A 19,935-nucleotide genomic window follows, 5' to 3' on the forward strand; every position below is an offset into this window, starting at 1 on the left:
AATTTCAGCTTAAAATATTGAGTCGTTTGGTCGTGAACGTCAAAACCGCTTATCCACGTGCTGTACTTGATAACGAAAGGTCAATTTTACCTACACGTTATTTTTTATAAAATAAAAGCCTGGTTTTATCCAGATACCGTATACTACAGCTTGGTACACCGGTCTCCATTTCCAGATGAAGACTGACGGGCTTATGGTGTTTGAAAACGTATCCCATATTTTGAGTTAGTTGCTCGACCCTAAGGTAGAGGATTTTAAGGGTTTTTGACACAAAATTAAGCAGTTTTGTTCTCCAAAATATAATCGAGTCTGGCCCTTTAACGTCTGCATTCGCCGAGGGTGATATCACCGTACTGCGGTGCCCCTACTAGACATCTTGTCCGCTGGGAGAGATGGGTTTAATTGGCGCCCGACACACATCACTACCACATAGATTATAGATTCCAACATTTTTAACGTATTCAAATCTTTGAGACAGACAATCACCCCCTGGGCGCCGAACCGCGCCTTTTCCATTGGACGCAATACGAAGCCAACGACCAACGTGCCCACATAAAACCCCGTGACATTGGTTGGGCTGGCCCCTCGCCCCCCCCCCCCCCCACGCTAGCTACGGGCCTGAAAATGAGAATAATGTTACATGTTTGAAAACATTTTGGGGGTTCTTATAGTGAGTTTATACCTACATAGGGTAAAAATGAATTATGCAAGAGCTAAATTTGCCTATAGCAGGTCAATTTTTGGGATTTTAATGTTACATCAATTATCAAATAGGCATCTGTTCATATAGTCAAGCCCACAATCAACTATCTAGTCCATCGGATGACCATGCTATTGCCACTTAATAAATTAACGTTAAAATGAATAATAGAGACATTGTTTATTATTATCGTAACAATGGCACTTGACAATCGAGACTATTATGTTAAAACTTCAAAAACTCATAATTTGACTGAAGTTTTCAATATATATATTTTGCATTATTTATTTTAGCAAGAACGGTCAGCCCTTTATCTAAATCTTACATAATGCATCTTTAAGATTTAATCGTTCTTCGTTAGTAACAAGAAGAATATAGGAGACAAACTTGGTCATTTCGGGTCTAAGAAAAAGAAATGGTTGGAGATATAAGGTGGAATTATAACCGATTGTGTGTTGAACAATCGACCTATATAAAAGATGGTTAGCTTCACCAGTAGGTTTCGATACAGAAGGCAGGCCATGCATGAGCCAATAAAGCCGAGTCGTAATTGAAAGATAAATTGTGAGGGTAGTGCGAAATAATTATGCAAACTCGGTCTATTTATAAATTGGATGTAAAATTATCTCGTGGAGATTGTAGATAAGTGGGTGTTACTGCGTTTCTGGAAATAAAAAGACCGTTTAAAGGGGGAATAGCTCTTTGGAAACGCTATATACGATTTTAAATTAAAATTGACAATTTGGCATATAAAACGGTAAGTTATCAAATATCTATATATATTATAGTGATATGGGTTGAAATAATGGTAGATTCTACAGGTTTTGTTTATTTGATAGATGAAATGTTAAAATTGAACGGCAGTAGTTTGCGCCGGCTAATGCCAATCCAAATGTTTTCTTTATTATTTGGGGGTTTGGGTGACCGAATGATTTACGCGTCTGTCATTGAGTCAAGTGGCGTGGTTTCGATTCCCCTCTTGTATGTGACAAGGGGTAGGGTCACCTGTCCAACCTCGTGGGTCTTTTCTAGGTGCCCCGGTTTCCTTCCACTGCTAAAGACCCCTACGCGCAAACGACGAATTGTTGAAATAAAATTGAACCATATGTTGATCCTGAAATGTCCCAGTTTGTGCCGAGTGGACCTTAAACCCCGCCTTTTATTATTATTTTGTCGTTTATGAAAAAAAATGAAATGAAGTTTAATGTCCTACTGTTTGTCGTTTATGCATCAGCCATTTTTAATTACTTCCGCATTGTTTTGTGGGGCATGTGTTTCTTTGCTCATTATAAATGGCGCTTTAAACCATTTCGCACACGACGTCGTGTACTGCTTTTAAAATGTTTATTGTGTTTTAATATTAGGATCCCATATTTTCATGGTAAGATAACAACACCAACATTAGTTAAAATTGATCAATGCAGATTTCCAATTCGTGTTTTTAATTTCGAATATTATGGATAATATTGCTTTAGAGATTTAGCCCCTTAAAGTATTCCATTGTAAATGATAAATAGACAGATTTTTTTCTAGGCACCATGTCATTGTTAGTCACGAAGCTCCTCTCTAACTTTACCTTGAAAACGTATCACATGGACTAAATATAGTTACTTAGAAATGAAATGAAATGAAATGGGGTTTAACGTCTTACTGTTCTGCTCCGACTGGGGTAATGAAGGGGGCATACGTCATGCATTGTACTACGAGGGAATCTTTGCCCGGACAGCGGTGCTACGGCCTATTCTTATATCGAATTCCAACTGCCACGTACACGTATACAAGCCAATGTATACACGGGACCTTGGTTTTTCGTTCCTTCCGAACGATTATACGTTTTTCCTTGTCAGATCCTCTGTCCTGCGTCACTGAAACGGGGGAACGACTGGGTTGATTTTGAGCTTGTCATGTAAATAAAGGTCTAAATAATAATTTCTATAACATCTGAAGCCGAAATAAAGACTTGCAATAGGCAGATTTAGCTATTGCATAATGTATGTTTAAGGGTCATTTATACTGAGAGCGAACGTAACCACTGACCACTGCGACTTCGGCGCAAATCATCGTTCATACCGCTAAAGCCCCGATAAGTTCAAACAAATTCTCAAAAACGCCCCACCCCGTCCTAGAAAATCGTAAAACGGGTTGTGGTTGGTGGTAGAATGTTTAAATAATGCCTATAATACAGTCATAGTTCGTTCATAAACAGTCCTCAGTACATCTATCTCGTCTGTACCCTGTTCACACTCAGTTCATATTAAAGTAGCGAAGTCTTCGACATTGAAAACACGAATTATTTGTCATTTTAAATCAACATTGATGTTATCTTACCGGGAAAAGATGTGCTTCAGATATCCAATATTTAAAACAAAATAAACACTTTACCATTGGTGGACGAATCGTGTACCATAAAGCGTTTTAGTGTCATTTGTAACAAGGTACTCGAAGAACAAGATTCCATGCGCCATGTCAAACGGTGACGCCAAATTCTTATCTGGAGAGTATGCGCAATAAATACTATCGGTGTAGACTGGAATAACCAGCAGACGCTAGAGATTGCTATTTGATTGAGAATACATACATATTACATTATTAAATACGTTGCGACCCATTTGTGTCAATTTCTAGGTCCCGAGTATTAGCGATTTAACTCCTTTAAATTTAGATCGGGTAGATTTGCCATTTTCATGCAGTCCAAGCCCGTCAGCCAGGTCAGGCCTAAGTTACTAAGCCTCATGAGCTTGACCCTGGACCCTACAGATCTCCACACTCTGTTTCAGTAGATGACATCTTTATTAGATAAGCATACGAATTATAAACAGGCTTTATCTAAAATTAAACAGTGTTCTTCAATCATCCTCTGTTCTTAAACAGTTGCAACTACGTTCATTACGTTCGCCCGTTTGGCAACATTTTCCTGAACTTAATGACAACTAGTTTGATGTGATCGGGGCTTAAAATCCACAATGCGAACTTGCACATTTGACCTCTTAGTCGCTCTCCAACCAACTGGTCATAGTTTTGAAATGCATGTGTAGTGTATTTGCATGGTGAAGACCGCGATATTTAATACTAGCTGTGTAAAAATAGGAATGAAATTTTGGGATGGGTGTTTTTTCGGGGCAAAATTTGTCACTACAGACGATTTTGCGACCATTTTACTTCTATGACGTCATTTTCAGTTTGTGTCTATCCGATTTCCAAAATGTCCTGCAGACGGCTGCAAATATTTACATAAAGACAACGAAAACGAAGGTGAAGCAACATAATAAATCTGTTCTCGGCTGATTTGTAAAATACATTTCATATAACAATACTTTCAATTCTTCGATATTACGGAAAATCTATCAACAGTTGGGCATGGTAATATTATAACGTTTAAAATATATACAGGGTTCGTATGTACGTGAACAAAACTATAATATACTGAGCGCCATGGAAAACGCATCACTTAGTTTTTCGTATAACAAAATGATTCTGTAAACATATTTTATTTATTTTGCTTCTTATTGTGAACAATGTTCAAATGGGAACACATCAATAACAACACATTTGTACACTTATTTGTGATGAAATGTGAAGCCTCCCCACACCATTACACTTCCCCCACCCCATCGATTCGTTTCGAAGACGCAGCAGTCTGCAAGACGTTCCCCAAGACGTCTCCACACACGTTGACGGCCATCAGCGTGATAAAGATGAAAGCGACTCTCATCACTGAAGAGCACACTTTGCCAGTCTACTCTTCTCCATGTCTGGTGTCCTTGAGCCCATATCAAACGCCGCTGACGCTGATGATCCCTGAGGATAGCTCCAACATAAGGTCGTCGTGCACGGAGTCCTACTTCTCTTAGACGACGTCTTACGATGTTGGCACTTACTGGTCCTTGTCTTCCGACGACTGCTGCACCTCTTCGAGTCGCTGGGCGGAATCTGTCACGCAGATGAGTGACCCGGATGTAGCGGTCTTGAGCCTGGGTTGTAACGCGTTGTGGACCAGGACATTGACGGTCACGTGTTGATCCAGTAACTCGAACACGTTCCACCAACCTTACAATAGTGGACTGATGACAATTGAAGTGTCTGGCAATAGCACGTGTAGACATGCCAGCCCGGGACATTCCAGTGGCTTCATTCCGTTGATTTTCAGTAAGTCTCGGCATCTCTAGCTCGATTCCTTCACACGTCCAACAACAAATTACGACAGATTGACGTTTCACAGTTCATGTACTGCACATTAAGTTGAAAACATGCTTTTAAAGGGCTCACACACAATGCTGCACGTGAATATTGGGTTTTTCATGTGCATCTCGTGCAATTTTTTTTTGTGCACACGGGCCGATATTTTTTGCGTTTGGGAGCATTGTGTGAAACAATAGTTCATAGTATTGCATAATATTATACATACAAAACCACCTAGTAATAAAATATTTGGGGAAAAAAGTGATGCGTTTTCCATGGCGCTCAGTATATATTTCAATTTTGTTGCCATCATTAATTTGCCATTAAAATGTGTTTTATTTTCTCTCTCTTGTAGGTGCGCCTCCGGGTGGTCACATATTATGTCGTGTATGTGGTGATAAAGCTTCTGGGTTTCATTACGGGGTGTTTTCATGTGAGGGATGCAAGGTAATCCAGTCCTACGCTATTATATTATACTTAAGTCGAGAATGTGGCAGATAGACGATCTACCATTCTTGGAGACCCGACTGGATTAATGTTGACATGATTCCGGATTTCCTCATTATGTAACTTAAAGGACCTAACACTCTAATTGAATGTTTTCTATAATATTCGAAACTAAAAACTCGAACTAGAATTTAGTATTAGTCCATTTCAATCAATATTGATGATGTTATCTTGCCGTGAAAATTGGGGATCCTAATATCCAATATTTAAGACACAATGAGCATTTTATAATTAATACACGATTGTAGCATATATGCTTGTCTTTGTTCATTACAAAGTGTTAAGAGTGTTAGCAAGATTTTGCAAAGTGAACAAGGGCAATCACTATAGCAGTAATTAACTAAAATTATTTCAATTCATTTCACTAATCTTGACAGTTATTATCAGAAATCGTTGAAATTTAATAGGGGTGATAGCCTACGATCACTTTTCAGTGTGTGTGTATAATTAAAATGCAATTTAATGAAATTTTATGCGTAGATATACATTGAAAAATGAATTGATTCGCGATGACAATCTGTAGCTAACGTTACGGCAGTACGCTTCAACAGAACTCGTGGCTCGCTTAGATATGTATCTTGTAAAACCAAGTCTCTGTTTTCAGAAACGTTTTCATAATAGTTTTTGCATACACCAGCGGTTGTTGACCTATACATGTAATTAAAATTTTCTGTAGTTTATGGTAGCGGCTGTTTGTCAAGGAAAACATTGAAAACACTATTTGGTTTTAAAATACAGATGTGACGTCACCCTTTGATGTTGGCGTACCATTATTTCAAATAATCGTACGGGCAACTTGCCAATCGTACCTTGTCAAATATTAGACTCGAGTGACGTATTTCACTGTAAACGCACGTGCGGAGTGTTTGTATTTTAAGATGTTTAATGGTCTCGAGCTGAGACATTGCGTAATATATTGTAAAAACACTCGGACCTGACGGTCCTCTTGTTGTTACAATATATTACTTAATGTCTCGCTCTCGACCATTAAACAATACATAAATCAATAAATCAAGTATTAAAGTTTATAATAGCATAAACGACATACAGAAATATGGGAATAACATATATATATATACAGACGATTAACCACGAGAATGTATTATTTACCGTTTGCATTATAAATGAATCAATAAAATATTCTCTTGGTTTTTTTCAGGGTTTTTTCCGTCGGACAATCCGGCAAAATATTACCTACAAACCATGTGGCAATTTAAAGGGTTGTTTAATCATGAGAATTAGTCGAAATAGATGCCAGTATTGTCGACTTAAGAAATGTCATCATGTAGGGATGTCTCACGAATGTAAGTATTGAGAAATTCTAGAAAAACTATCCACAAAGAATTATATTTATTTTTCTCTTTATTTGTATTTCACCAGAAAATGGCCCCTAAGAACTATTAATCTTCTTGTTGTTTTTCTTGTTCTCCTTGTGGGTGACGCTCGTAGTAAAATAAGCCTAAGGCCCCGTCAATTCAGTACGGGCGACATAAAAGTTGGCATGCTTGTTTTTTGGACAATTATTGCGCATCGATTTACTGACTTCGATATTTGATAGCACAATTCCAATATGGCGGCGACAACGTCATGTTCGGTTCCTAGTCGATATAGTACTACCGTACTTGATTTTTTAAAGAATAACTCTCTTTCTGCCTCTGTTATTAACCCTTATAACACCCATCTTTACAAATATCTAATGATCGGATATAATATAACTTCTTTCCTGACAAATATATCATACTGGCCTTACATAACTCTCACCCTGACAAATATGCATTGGCCGGAAATAACTCCTACCCTGACAAATATATAAATATCAGTAATATATAAATATCAGACATAACTCCCATCATAAGAAATATTATCAGATATGACCATCACCATGACAAATATATCAGCTATAACTCCCATCATAGCAAATATTATCAGACATACTATAAGCGTAACAAATATATAAATATCAAATATAACTCCAATCATAACAAATATTATCAGACATAACTACCATCTTGACAAAAATATTAATACCAGAGTCCCCAATAAGGAACAGTCATGAGCAGTGTACCATCGTTCTTGATATTTCATTTGTTTCCGTCCAAAATGTGTTTTCGAAAGTCAATGACTAGTCTATATAGGACCAAGTGCAAACGCTTGATCGATATTTACAAGATTCCCAGTGCATGGAACTTTGTTACTCGTCATGTCGTATATAAATGTAGTAGATGTAACTAATGAACGTGTATTCGGTATAAAGCCGAATGAAACATACCGTGGGGTATACGGTTTTATCATTACGTTACCAAAGATCAAGTAGTCATGAGGATTTAGTGCCTTAACGCAATCAAATATAATTTAATTGGGTAGGAAACATACTGGGTCTGACTACAACCAACCCCATCACATATTCCCTTTGATACAAATTTCTTTCGTTTTTGTGGAAACGCAACTGTAAAAATTGGATATAATACACATTCTGACAATAGAATATGGTGTCTGTTTGGTATTGATTGAATCATTATTTATTATATCCATTAAACATGCATTATGTAAGAGCTAAATATGCCTATTGCAGGTTTTTTTTTAGGCATTTATAAACAAAACAATATCATAATCAACTCTCGGTGCCATGGGATACTCGAGATTTTAACTAGATTAGAACGGTTCGCCATTTAGAAATTGAATTTAAAAATGGGAAAGCGAGGCTAAGTCTCGAATATACCAATGCCATGGTTACCACAATGCATACATCTTGTCAAACTACAAAGAATGATAACTTGGCTCAGAATAGCGTAATTTGAATGAAATTTTCAATATTTTCATTTTGCATTAACAATTTTTGAGCTATTATAGCAAGAATGGTTAGCTCTTTATCTAAATCTTACATGATGTATCTTTAAATAAAGCCATGGCTCTTACAGACTTAACGTGCACCCGATTACCCGGATCAACTTCCACTCCACGTGAATGGATGAAAATGTAAAATAACCACAACTATTGTTGTAGAAGTATAATACTTTGGTTTGTAGTACACAAAATACTAAATATATGTAATATATAATAACCAGATCCTATCAAATATAGCGGCAAACGGGGAAAGTATTATGACACAACACAGTTCTATGGATAACAATCACTATAATATATACACACGATGTTTCGACAAAATTTCACGGGGCAAGTATTAAATTAATCGAACCGAAATACACAGCCTCACAGTGACACACGTCCATGTTATTTCTATAATGATGTTACATATTTTTAGCTGTGAGGCTTGGGAGGTGTCCGAAGAAAGATCGCCCAGGAAGCAACTGTTTCTTTGTTTTGCCACAGAATCAAAATGGTGCTGTCGATGTCGACAAACAAGTAAAAACAGAGCAAATGATTTTGTCAATACATGATGCGTTTAAATCTGCAGTGAAAGAGTTTGATCGGGTTGCACATGAGCTTTCTCCCAAGGAAGTAAGTATTTTATATTTTAAGTCAAACAAATATCGTCAATCAGCTACTCAGATGTATATCCAATTCCATCTGAAGCTGGATCTCCTTCATTTGGCCATTAAGTCCCAGTTAGGCTAGTAGGGACTGAGTCGTCGAGTCTCTAAATGATTATATTAGACCCTGTGAGTCCCCGTTTCTTAGAAATATACAATTTCTACCCGTACGCATGGACATGGTGATTATTTAGCAAATTGAATCTCCCTTTCAGAAATGAAATTGACTTTTACTTTTCGGCACCAAACGTGCTAATAAAGATGGACTCAAACACACCACGCAGTTATTAGGGAATTGTTGCCCGAGCAGGGACGCTACGGAGTACTCTTGTATCGAATTCTAACTGCGAAGGAATCTTTTATGTGCATGGAACATGTAAACAGGGTCTATGTATTTCGTCCAATCCTCAGTCATCACCTGGATGGAACCCAGGACCTACTGGTTAGAGAGGCAGCGCCTCACCTACTCCTCTTAAAGATCCATTATGTAAGATCTAAATTTGCCAATTGCAGGTCTTTCTTTTATCTAGGCATCTATTCGCAGTTCAAGCCCATAATCAACTCTACCCGCAAATACTAACTGCGCTCAGAATATAGTGATTTGACTGAAATTTTCAATATATTCATTTTTCATTATCTCTTTTTGACGGACCAGCTAGAGCTCAAAGCGCAACACTCTAGATCAGTAGGCCATTCAAACTCCGATATGACAATACCCCGAAATGGTACTTAGCTGCATTTATACAGGTGGACACATGGTACAGATATCGTACCCATATGGAATTTACTCATCGTTACACAACTATTTTCGTATTAGTTGGTTCCCTATTATATGGATACGTCATTTGTGTCTATCTGGGACCAATATGGTATGGGCTTACCAGCCGGTGGAATATAGCATTACAGCTTTTATAATGTTAAATAAATAATAATGTGTATGCAAGCGATTAGTCATATCATGTGAAATATCATAATAGATGTTGCTAGAGTGTTTTATTTATTAAATGAATAATACTTTATACATGCGATTATTCATATCACTTGAAATATCATGATTATAATAGGTGCGATAAAGTAAGTGTTTCGCTTGCAACAGTTTCAGTAAATCATTTAATTTATAATGTTAAATAAATAATAATGTGTATGCAAGAGATTATTCATATCATGTGAAATATAATTATAATACGTGTTGGTGAAGTGTTTACTTGTTAAATAAATAATAAGTTATACATACTATTATTCATATCACTTGAAATATCATGATTATAATAGGTACTATAAAGTAAGTGTTTCGCTTGCAACAGTTTCAGTAAATTATTTAATTTATAATGTTAAATAAATAATAATGTGTATGCAAGAGATTATTCATATCATGTGAAATATCATAATTATAATACGTGTTGGTGAAGTGTTTACTTGTTAAATAAATACATACTATTATTCATATCACTTGAAATATCATATAATTATAATAGGTGCTATAAAGTAGGTGTTTCGCTTGCAACAGTTTCGGTAAATTGTAAACTGTACACATAAACGCAAACGCCCTCTGGTGTAATAATGTTCGTAATTCATTTCTAGACATTTGCATTTCAAGATTTTAACTTCACGACATATACTTTTAGAAATCAATATATTGATCGCTTTTTCGTGTAAAATTGGGTATATGTTACCAATAAAACGTGGAAAATGAAACATAAAGCCAGTTTCCTCTTTAATATGTTAATTTTGTGCATGCAATGTTGACATACATGTATGAATGTAGAAGCATCAATCATTAGTTAAAATATTGCTTTCGTATATGAAATTCAGAATGTAGAGACAAAAATCATTAATATTGTCTCATATGGTCTTCCATAGCATTGCGTGTAGTAAATAACATTTGTTCTTCATTAATGGTGAGGCTGATAGTCCTAACAAGGAAGTATAGACATCCCTCATCAGCCACCATGTATTAATCAATTAATCTTCCACGGAAAACCCAATTAACATACATAAGGTATCCACGTCGGTACCCTCCCATTTTGCCTACGTCCCATTTCGACTACAGCTTATAACAATAGATTATATGTTCTGTTGGTTTTATTATCCCTACTTATTTAGGTACCTTCCCATTTCGCCTACGTCCCATTTCGATTACAGCTTATATTATGGTCTGTTGGTTTTATTATCCCTACCTATTTACCCTCTCTATAACTAAAATAGATTGTTCCATAAAACAACCCATTTAGGCTACAGCGTATAACAGATTATATCAAAACAAACAGAAAAAAGAATGAAACATTAATTTACATAGAAATTCTATAAAATATGCAACAATATTTCGAATTATGTCAATAAACCTATAGAGGTTAGGATGACTGTGTGGTATGGTTCTATTCATTCTTGAGTGGAAACCTACCAGGTTGTTATTTTTCCTGGGTCCAACAGTTTCAAAATAGTTCCATAAACAAACAGAAAATTTGGTAACGTGATCATTAATATTCATGGTGTTGGTGATGTTTGGGGTTTCCTCTATTATTGATATTTGATATAAAGGAATTCTAATACGATAACAAAAAATTTGACTGAATGATAGTGAACTTGAAAAATAAAAGTACAAAATTTGAAAATTCATCTTATATAGATAAGCAACTATTAAACTCAATGTAATCTCCAAATATTACAAATATTCAAAACAAAAATGTACTCTGAGTTGATATTTTTTCTTTGATGTTAAAGAAAACAAGCTATAATATATAATGAATGAGCTATTTTAACAATACCTTAATTACATCATTTAATCGGTGGAGCAGTTCGTTGCTGATTAGTTGGGGGCCAGGACTTTGAGGGTAATAAAATTTGTAGTCGAAATGGGGCGTATAGTCGACATGGGAGTGAACCTCCACGTCATATTTCTTGGTATGCACAGACCCGTATATTAGCCATAATATTTTCTTGTCGAGATAGCTATAGGTCCTATGAAAATTAGGTTCAGAAACGTCGGGGTTATAAATGGGCTACCCAACACACTTGGTTCCCATATAGGATACCCATCGGTGATTGATAAATTTATGTCAAGGAAATTAAGTCGAGTCTCATAGGTATATTATGAGTTGAACTAAATGCCTTCATAAAGAAAACATTCAAATTATGTCTTAAGTTTTGATTTATCACGATATAGTAATTTCACTCAAAGATTAATTTATATTATGTTCAAGGTAGATCAATATATATATATATTGGACTGCCTCCGGATGATATCTTATCTCCCAGTATATATATATATATATATACTGTACTGAACTTTGCGCGAATCCGGGACGTAACCCGGAGTTTACACAACACACCGTACAGGTCAATGCTGACACGTGTTAGACCTACATTATGATTTTGTAGACCCAAATAAACAATGTCACATGCAGGATAGAAAAAAAAACAACCACCCCATTATATGCTCGTTGCAGTATGTGTAAGACTGAGAAACGTTTAAAGATACAGTAATGTGTGGCAAAAGTATCGTCATGGACCTTATGTATTTATAAGGTCCATGGTATCGTATAGTACATAGATAATATATAAGAGAACAAACGATTGATATAAGCAACTTCAATGAATCAATAAAAACAATTTGAATATCGATTATAAAGATTGGACGATTCCGTTCATTTTTTACTTAATTTTATTGTTTCGCTCTTTAGATTTTGAAATAAATTCTGCATTTAGTATTTATAAATAAATAATCAAATAACAAAACCACGAAAGTTTTATTTTTTTATTACTGCAAATTGCCTAGGTCACTTCGTTCTTAACAATTTCTTGTGTCTGCTTTAAATCGACCGGGTATAGTTTATATCGCTTGTGTACTGTGTAATGATATATGCAGTCACCTTGAAGCATAAATAGGTAAAGTCTCCTCGGCTCGATAATAACTGTATCCTTTCTGAACTGGCGAGTTTGACCTACATCGTGCCGGCGGAGAATCTGATTGGCTAGAGCAGCAAAGGCACGCGTCGAACCGTTTTAGGACCTTCCGATTGGTCGGTTGTCTGGACCAGGAAGTGACAGGAAATAGGTCAATTACGCCGGTAAGCGGTCGAATGACAATAGTACATGTCGTGCAAAGTAAACCATGCGCCTCATTTATCTGAACCTGAGGTAACTCTAGATCGAGGGAATGAGAAAATTTAAGCCCCCAGAGTAACAAAGCATTTACATAGGTTTTTTTTAATAGCATTTAACGGGGGTCTTATATTTAAAGTTACGATACACGTGTCGCGATTCAATTCCCCCCATCATTCACGAAAGCTTTTGAAGCCTTTGTTTATCGCGCCTTTTGAGTAAATATGATATTTTTGGTACAAGCGGGTCCATTTTTCGTGACGATGCCCGGATGGGCTTAATTGCATAATGACAGCAGTCTTTATATTAAACAGTTATATATATTTTTGACTTTTGAAATATACAAGACCAGGCTTTAACCGTAAAAAACGAATGGCCAATTAATAAAAAAAAAAAACCGTTTTCATGTTAGTTTTATTCAAGGTACACGTGGGGTTGGTTGGAATTTGATTTATGCTACCGAATCAATGAAATTAAATTAGTAAAAAGAAACGAATGACCAATTAATAAAAAAACGTTTTCAGTTTAGTTTTATTCCTCAAGGTACACGTGGGGTTGGTTGGAATTCGATTTATTTGCTACCGAATCGATGATATTAAATTGGTATTTCGTTATGAAAATAAAACTGTGCCCATAGTTACGATATATCAGTTGAGGACCGGACCACTATTTTTTTTTTTTTAATATTTTTTTTTTTTTAATCAAATAGTTTTTTAAAATGAATGCAAAATAGGATAGGGTGTGTTCTGTATTTTTGCTGTACATGCTGTACAAATGTGTTATTTATGATGTAAACTGAAACCGTTGAACAGTGCTTGAGGATTTATCTCCCTTATGATTTATTATTCAAGGGATTAAAATCAATATACATAAATATTTGCTTGTTTTAAAGAGGAACCATCACTATCACCATGACACTAGAAGCAATAAATTTTAAGTAAAATCTTATTAAAAACATTTTAAACAGTTGTAGTTAACGAAAATCCAAACACTGACTAGGCTTAAAGAGACATTGTTAAAGGGCTAAATCCCCCTATATTCAGGTCTAGCTTTTCGCTTCAAATGTTTCGTAAATTATACATTATTCACACGGCAAGCCCATAATCGTCTCGCTAGAACGTCGGATGATCCTGATTTTTATTGGACCGAAACACGATGGTCATAAAATAATTTAATTTAAAAATAGGTGATCGAGACTTTGTTTATTTTCGTAACAATTGCAGCATTGAAAATCGAGACGATTTCGCTATTCTTATCAACACTGATAAATTCTCCCAGAATAAAGTAATTTAACAAGAATTTTCAATATTTCTCTTTTATTATCTATTTTGAAACTGTCAGCTCTTTTTCTAAATCTTATATAATGCATCTTTAAGGTGTTTATTCGTGTATCATAAATTCCTTGAAAAACTAAAAATATTTTGTACGACTCGTAAATTGAAAGTTAAAACGTGCTTATTATCGCTTGGCTGGCAGACTTAAATGGTATTATATTGTTACAAAATCTCACGTTGATATTTTTAGTGTTAAGCTAAGGTGGAACAAATCGACGTTGCGTATTTAACAGAACATCATTGAGAAAAAAAAAAAAAAAAAAAGACCTCGGTTTTCCTTCATAGCTTCTAACATTCCCCTGTCACATGTAATAATACGTGCATCTGTAAGAATTGTATTTTGATTGGCTACAACTCTATACCGACAATGTTTGTTTTTGCAGGTAGTCCATTTGAAATCAAAAGAAGATACTCAAAATATATATTTACGCTATCTGCCTTCAATATTAAGATGTATTACTACATTTGCCAAAGAAATTCCTCAATTTTTGGACCTCTCTTTGGATGAGCAGCGAATTTTGGTTAAAGGGTGCCTTCTGGAAGTAGCAGTTATACACGATTCAACTCATATACACCATCTTCCAGACAGATGGGTCGATAACAAGATGAAATTCAGTCTGGACACGGAAAGGTGGCAGGACTATGGTTTATTGGGAGAGGTGTTTTGTAATTTTTATGATGTTGTGGGAAAACTGAAAAAATATGAGTTAACTGACGTGGAAATTTCTTTATTGTGTGCTATGGTTTTATTTTGTCCTGGTAAGTTCTTGGGTAATCTAATAATAGTATTGATCTTTGTTTTATTCCGATTTTGATAATTCTTTGGTCAACACTGCATACATGTACATATCTGTCTACGTCGTTCCCAATGTTCTGCGCTCTTTTAAGTTCCTATTTATAGCCCCTTCTTCATTAACCCAGTCGGAGCAAACAGTAGGACGTTAAACCCCATTTCATTTCAATATGGCGATTGGTTAAGCTTTTTTCCAAGCGAAAGCGTCTGTTCAATGGCTAGATGAAAGTTCAGGTTATTGTGACTCACTGCATTGTGTAGATGTAAATAATTTTTCAGAAAAGGTCAAAAGACCATGCCATGTGTGTTATAAGCTACAGGGAAGGAATTAGGATTATTACTTATTGGAGTTTACTATTCCACGTCATATTCGTGTCTAATGTTCCCGCCGCAGTATCACATTGGTTGCCATTTCAGGCCGGAATGTAACATTGATGGTTCTCTGTGTAGAATAAAATTCTATGTATTATTACTGGGACCCTCTGCAGCTACACAGTTTGCACTGCCTTAAATGCGATCATGACCATTTTATTCACCAACAGAAATATTATTTCTTACAAATTAATAAACATCATGGCCTTGTACATGGAGTTCACTCACCCTGACATCAGACTTTAATCAATTGTATAAGCCTTTCTTCATATACACAATGACACGGTTTTTAACGGCGATATTTTGGAGACTGCGGAAAAGTATCTGTTTAAATTGTTGCTTTCGATTTGCGACTTCAACAGATTTAAACGCCTGCAGTGTACACGCTTTTCCTTCTTTCTAATTTTATCCTATTTTATCTTTCTGTTTCAGATCGAGAAGGTTTAAAAACAGTTAAAATGTTGGAAAATTTGGAAATGGACTTATCGATGGCACTTAAATGTCAGTTATTGCTCAACCATGGTCAGGGCTCTGTCCTGTTCGTACGGTGTATAGAAACTGTTGTTGCTTTGAGGACAATAACTACAAAGTATTTAGATAATTTATTAAATGCAAATGTTGAGATGGAATTCACTCGAGGAACGGATAGGTGAATGGTGTTTTGAAGGACTTCGAAGAAATATATACCAAGTGCTTTTTCATGTATATCAACTGTGATGAACTTATTGGTTGCGAGTGTCTGGCGTCTGTTATGATGATGTTCCATACATTTACCACAAAATCAATAAAAGAAGGCAAATTTTCTTCTTTTGAAAGGACTGGAACAACAGTCTACGCTGTCTATCTAATATTATCCTATAGCTCATCTATTTTAAATTCTAAATAAAGATAATGAATTCAGTTACCCGGATCTACTTTTGGGAAAACTCTATAGGTGCTTACGCCACCAACACCCCTAACCCTTCAAACGCGATGGGTTTTTTTTTATTTTATTAAATTGAACAAACTTTTGTTTATTGAAATTGGCAATTGCTGTTCTGGTTTCTGCAGTCACATGTTAATATTTGAAGTTGATTCTAGATTTTAACTATGGATTGTTAGAATATAGAAATACGTGGAAGGTCTCCTTTTAAAAGAAATAATACCAGCGCAAATTTAGTCTTCAACGGAAATAATGCGTATCGTTGAATTAAATCGCTTGAATTTCGTAGTCTTATGGTATTTTGGATAACAGAAAATATTGAGAATTATCACTTACAAACATGTAGGTGTGTTTCGGGAATTTATAAAACCTGATTAATATGTTTAAAAGATGGACAAAAGGAGGAGAGCGATATAGGCCTATGGTCCGACTCAAACGACGGCAATTGTGACTTTTTACGAACTAATCTAGGCTGTAAATTATTGTTGAATTTTAAAAGTATTTAACAACTTTGAAACTAATCCACGAAAATAGCGATTGTTTCGATGCCAATATTTGAAATGCAATTCCCATATACCACTTCAAGGATACTTCGAAAATGCCATAGCCTGGCACTCCTTATAGGGCCTACATCTATGCTACTCAATTAAAATGATTTTTTTCCCCCAAGAAAAAATACCGTTGGCTCTTAAAACTATCACTGTGTGCTCCTCAGATGTATGTTATGTTATTAACGTAAGCCTTCATTAAGAAATACATCTACTAATAGAATTAAGATATTAAAATTTAATTTCAAATAGTCTATAACATTGTTCTACACATTTCAGATTATTGATTTTATCTTTTTACAAATAATCTTAACCCCCAAACCACTTAAGAGTAAATTCATTGCATATGGCGTGTCTTGTAATTATTTAGGCCTTCCAATACCTAGAAATTGGCTATTTTAAACCATTATACACGAAGATATTTTTTTTATAAATGAGAGTGCTTTTCTTTCCATGACATTAGATATGATGTGGGTTCAGATTTTCTGTTAAGGGTTGCTTTGTCTGTTAATTAATTAAAATAGTATATGTACTTGAATCATGTGATAATATATAAAACATTAACAAGGGTTGTTTTTTTTTCTTGGCGTTCTAATTTGGGGCGTCGTCTAATTGCCTAATTTGTCTCTCGATAAAATTAACGGATAGACCGTAGGTGTATTTCCCATGCCACGAAAAGAAATTGAGTGAGAATTGTTTTTGTGAATGATAGTATGTTAAAATTATTCTTCGGTTTCCTCTCACTGTTAAAGATCCCAACGCGCAAGCGAATTATTGAAATAGAATGAACCATATGTTAGTCCCTAGTTTGTCGAGTGGACGTTAAGCCCCATTTCTCGCTCCCTCTCTTATCATTATTCTGAATAGATCTATCTGAAGCAATAGATCGAATAATGTCGTGATTTTAAGTTAGCAGGAGACGGCTGTCCTAAATTAAAATTGATTTTAGTTAAAATTTTCCCTAAAATAATTTTGTGAAACACCACTATTTTAAGTTAAGATAAAGTTTTAACTTAAAATAATATTTTAATGCATTTTATCTAAAGGCCATTTTCAGGAGATTTAAACTTTCGTATTTCGATTTCTGTACGTTCAAGTTAATGGATGGGTCTGCTTATGTTTAATTTTGAACAGCCCTATCTTGCTAAGATTTTACCATGGACCTTGTATTTATAAGGGCCATGATTTTACATAAAGAGGTGTGGTTTTTCTGATGTGTGTTATACTTTGTCACGCTAAAGGTTCCAGATTATTGAAAAATTCAACGCTATACACTTTCAAGAGAAAATAGTCAAGTACGCTTTAGTTGGATGTAACCCTTTACAATTGTCTGGGATTTGATGTTAAACAGCATCATTATACATGCATGTTCAGATTCCCAACGTGGCTTATCCGAGAAATTACTTTGCTTTCCCAATAATTGTATATTTATGTGTATTTATTTATGTCTAACCAAAATGCAACTGGCATGCTTTTATTTCTTCTGTGAGACTATTATATGGATATACTTGAATCACACCGGTGATGATCTCAATAATTGCTTATAATTTTATTTTTGCAAAGCCAGCAAAGGTGAAAAGTCCTATAACCAAGGATGCTAAAATTATTTCACAAAGCTCGGTGACATATATTTTATTTTTTGATGTTTTACCACGAGTCATTCATTTATTCCTGGTATTAACACATGGTGTAAGTGTATTATTGTATGAAATTTTTGTTTATTTGCTCAGATTTAACAGAAAATTTACTGTTTTATAAAAAGTATTCTATATATTTACTTAACTGATTTGTTATTATTAAAATCCATCGCCATTTGCTTATATGGCCCTCCTGGGGTTTGCTGTTGGGTAGTCTAACGGCAAAATGTGGAAATACGTATATGTATTTATTTGTGTATAGTACAACTGCAGAATACTGTCTATATTTAGTGTGAAACTGATACAATTTGATTCTACAATATTCACCCCCCGAGGTTTGGGAACATATTTCCAGATGTATGGGGCAAGATTACCAGTGGTATGTTGGGGTATTTCGAAAGTATACTTTTTGGTTTTGATTTGTTCAAATGAAGTTGTTATAGGTCTGATGTCCCACAAATTGTACTGACCGGCAATCACTTGTCAAGGGAACCACGGTTGCTCAATAAGTTTATCAACCACGAGGCCCCGTGGATATTGCCGGCCTTTCCCGAGAAAGTATCTTGGGATGTTTCTGCGTGATCTCCCCTCCGTAAGTGACCAGTTTGCGGTGGTGGCGGGGTGCAGCAAGAAACAGATGGACGAAAACAACTTAGTCTCTTGTACACGATGGCATGCACGTAAAAGAATCCCCTGGGTGTTGGAATTCAACAAAGAGTAGGCGGAAACGCCGGTGTCCCAACCAAATTTCCTTGGCAGCTTATACCCCATTTCATTTAATTAACTGTCAATTGGATGCACCTGTCATACCCCGGTCACCATAATCTGGAAGACAGTTAAATTCTCAATAAGAGGTACTTGATGTATATAGACAAATTCGAGTATATGTTATGGAATAAAATATTAAATGGGGAGGGATCAGAATAGAATCCCGATATTTAACAAGTAGAGGAAGAATGAATTACCTCAAATAAGATTTAAATCAGCAGCAAAAGATATGGAGTTTCCTTTTAGTTTATTACTGGACCAATGAATCAAAATGATGACTTATGAGTATGAGACACATTCTCCTTCTGAATTCACAGCCTGCTTTTCATCAAATTCCAATTCCACCTGCCAACCGGAGTTTTTCGTTTCTTGTCAACGAACTTTTTGGCCAACACCGGTATTGAACCCAAGTACTCCAGGTTAGTGAGCCAGTGCCTTGGTCACTGAGCCCCTCACTCACCCCCGGAAAGGAAACATCTAGGGTATGTTGACTATAAGGGGATATGGTTTCAAATAGCTAGGATTTTAAGGCAGGGTATCCCCATGTCAATGTGCAGGATGGTTGTTTAATCCTTCAGATAAC

General features: G+C 35.5%; 1 protein-coding gene across 2 annotated transcripts in view; it reads left to right on the forward strand.

The window, feature by feature from the left end:
- The window catches only part of LOC126831470 (nuclear hormone receptor E75), a 36,060-nt gene extending 17,336 nt beyond the window's left edge, over positions 1–18,724 (forward strand). For both annotated transcript variants that reach the window (XM_050561981.2, XM_050561980.2), the window contains 5 exons: positions 5,235–5,326; positions 6,546–6,690; positions 8,649–8,845; positions 14,696–15,071; positions 15,910–18,724. In XM_050561981.2, coding sequence (XP_050417938.1) covers positions 5,235–5,326; positions 6,546–6,690; positions 8,649–8,845; positions 14,696–15,071; positions 15,910–16,130 — 1,031 coding nt within the window. In that variant the 3' untranslated portion in view covers positions 16,131–18,724. The remainder of the gene's footprint in view (positions 1–5,234; positions 5,327–6,545; positions 6,691–8,648; positions 8,846–14,695; positions 15,072–15,909) is intronic.
- The last annotated feature ends 1,211 nt before the right edge of the window (positions 18,725–19,935 follow it).

This window comes from Patella vulgata, chromosome 9 (genome assembly GCF_932274485.2).
Source record: "Patella vulgata chromosome 9, xgPatVulg1.2, whole genome shotgun sequence".
Taxonomy (NCBI): domain Eukaryota; kingdom Metazoa; phylum Mollusca; class Gastropoda; family Patellidae; genus Patella; species Patella vulgata.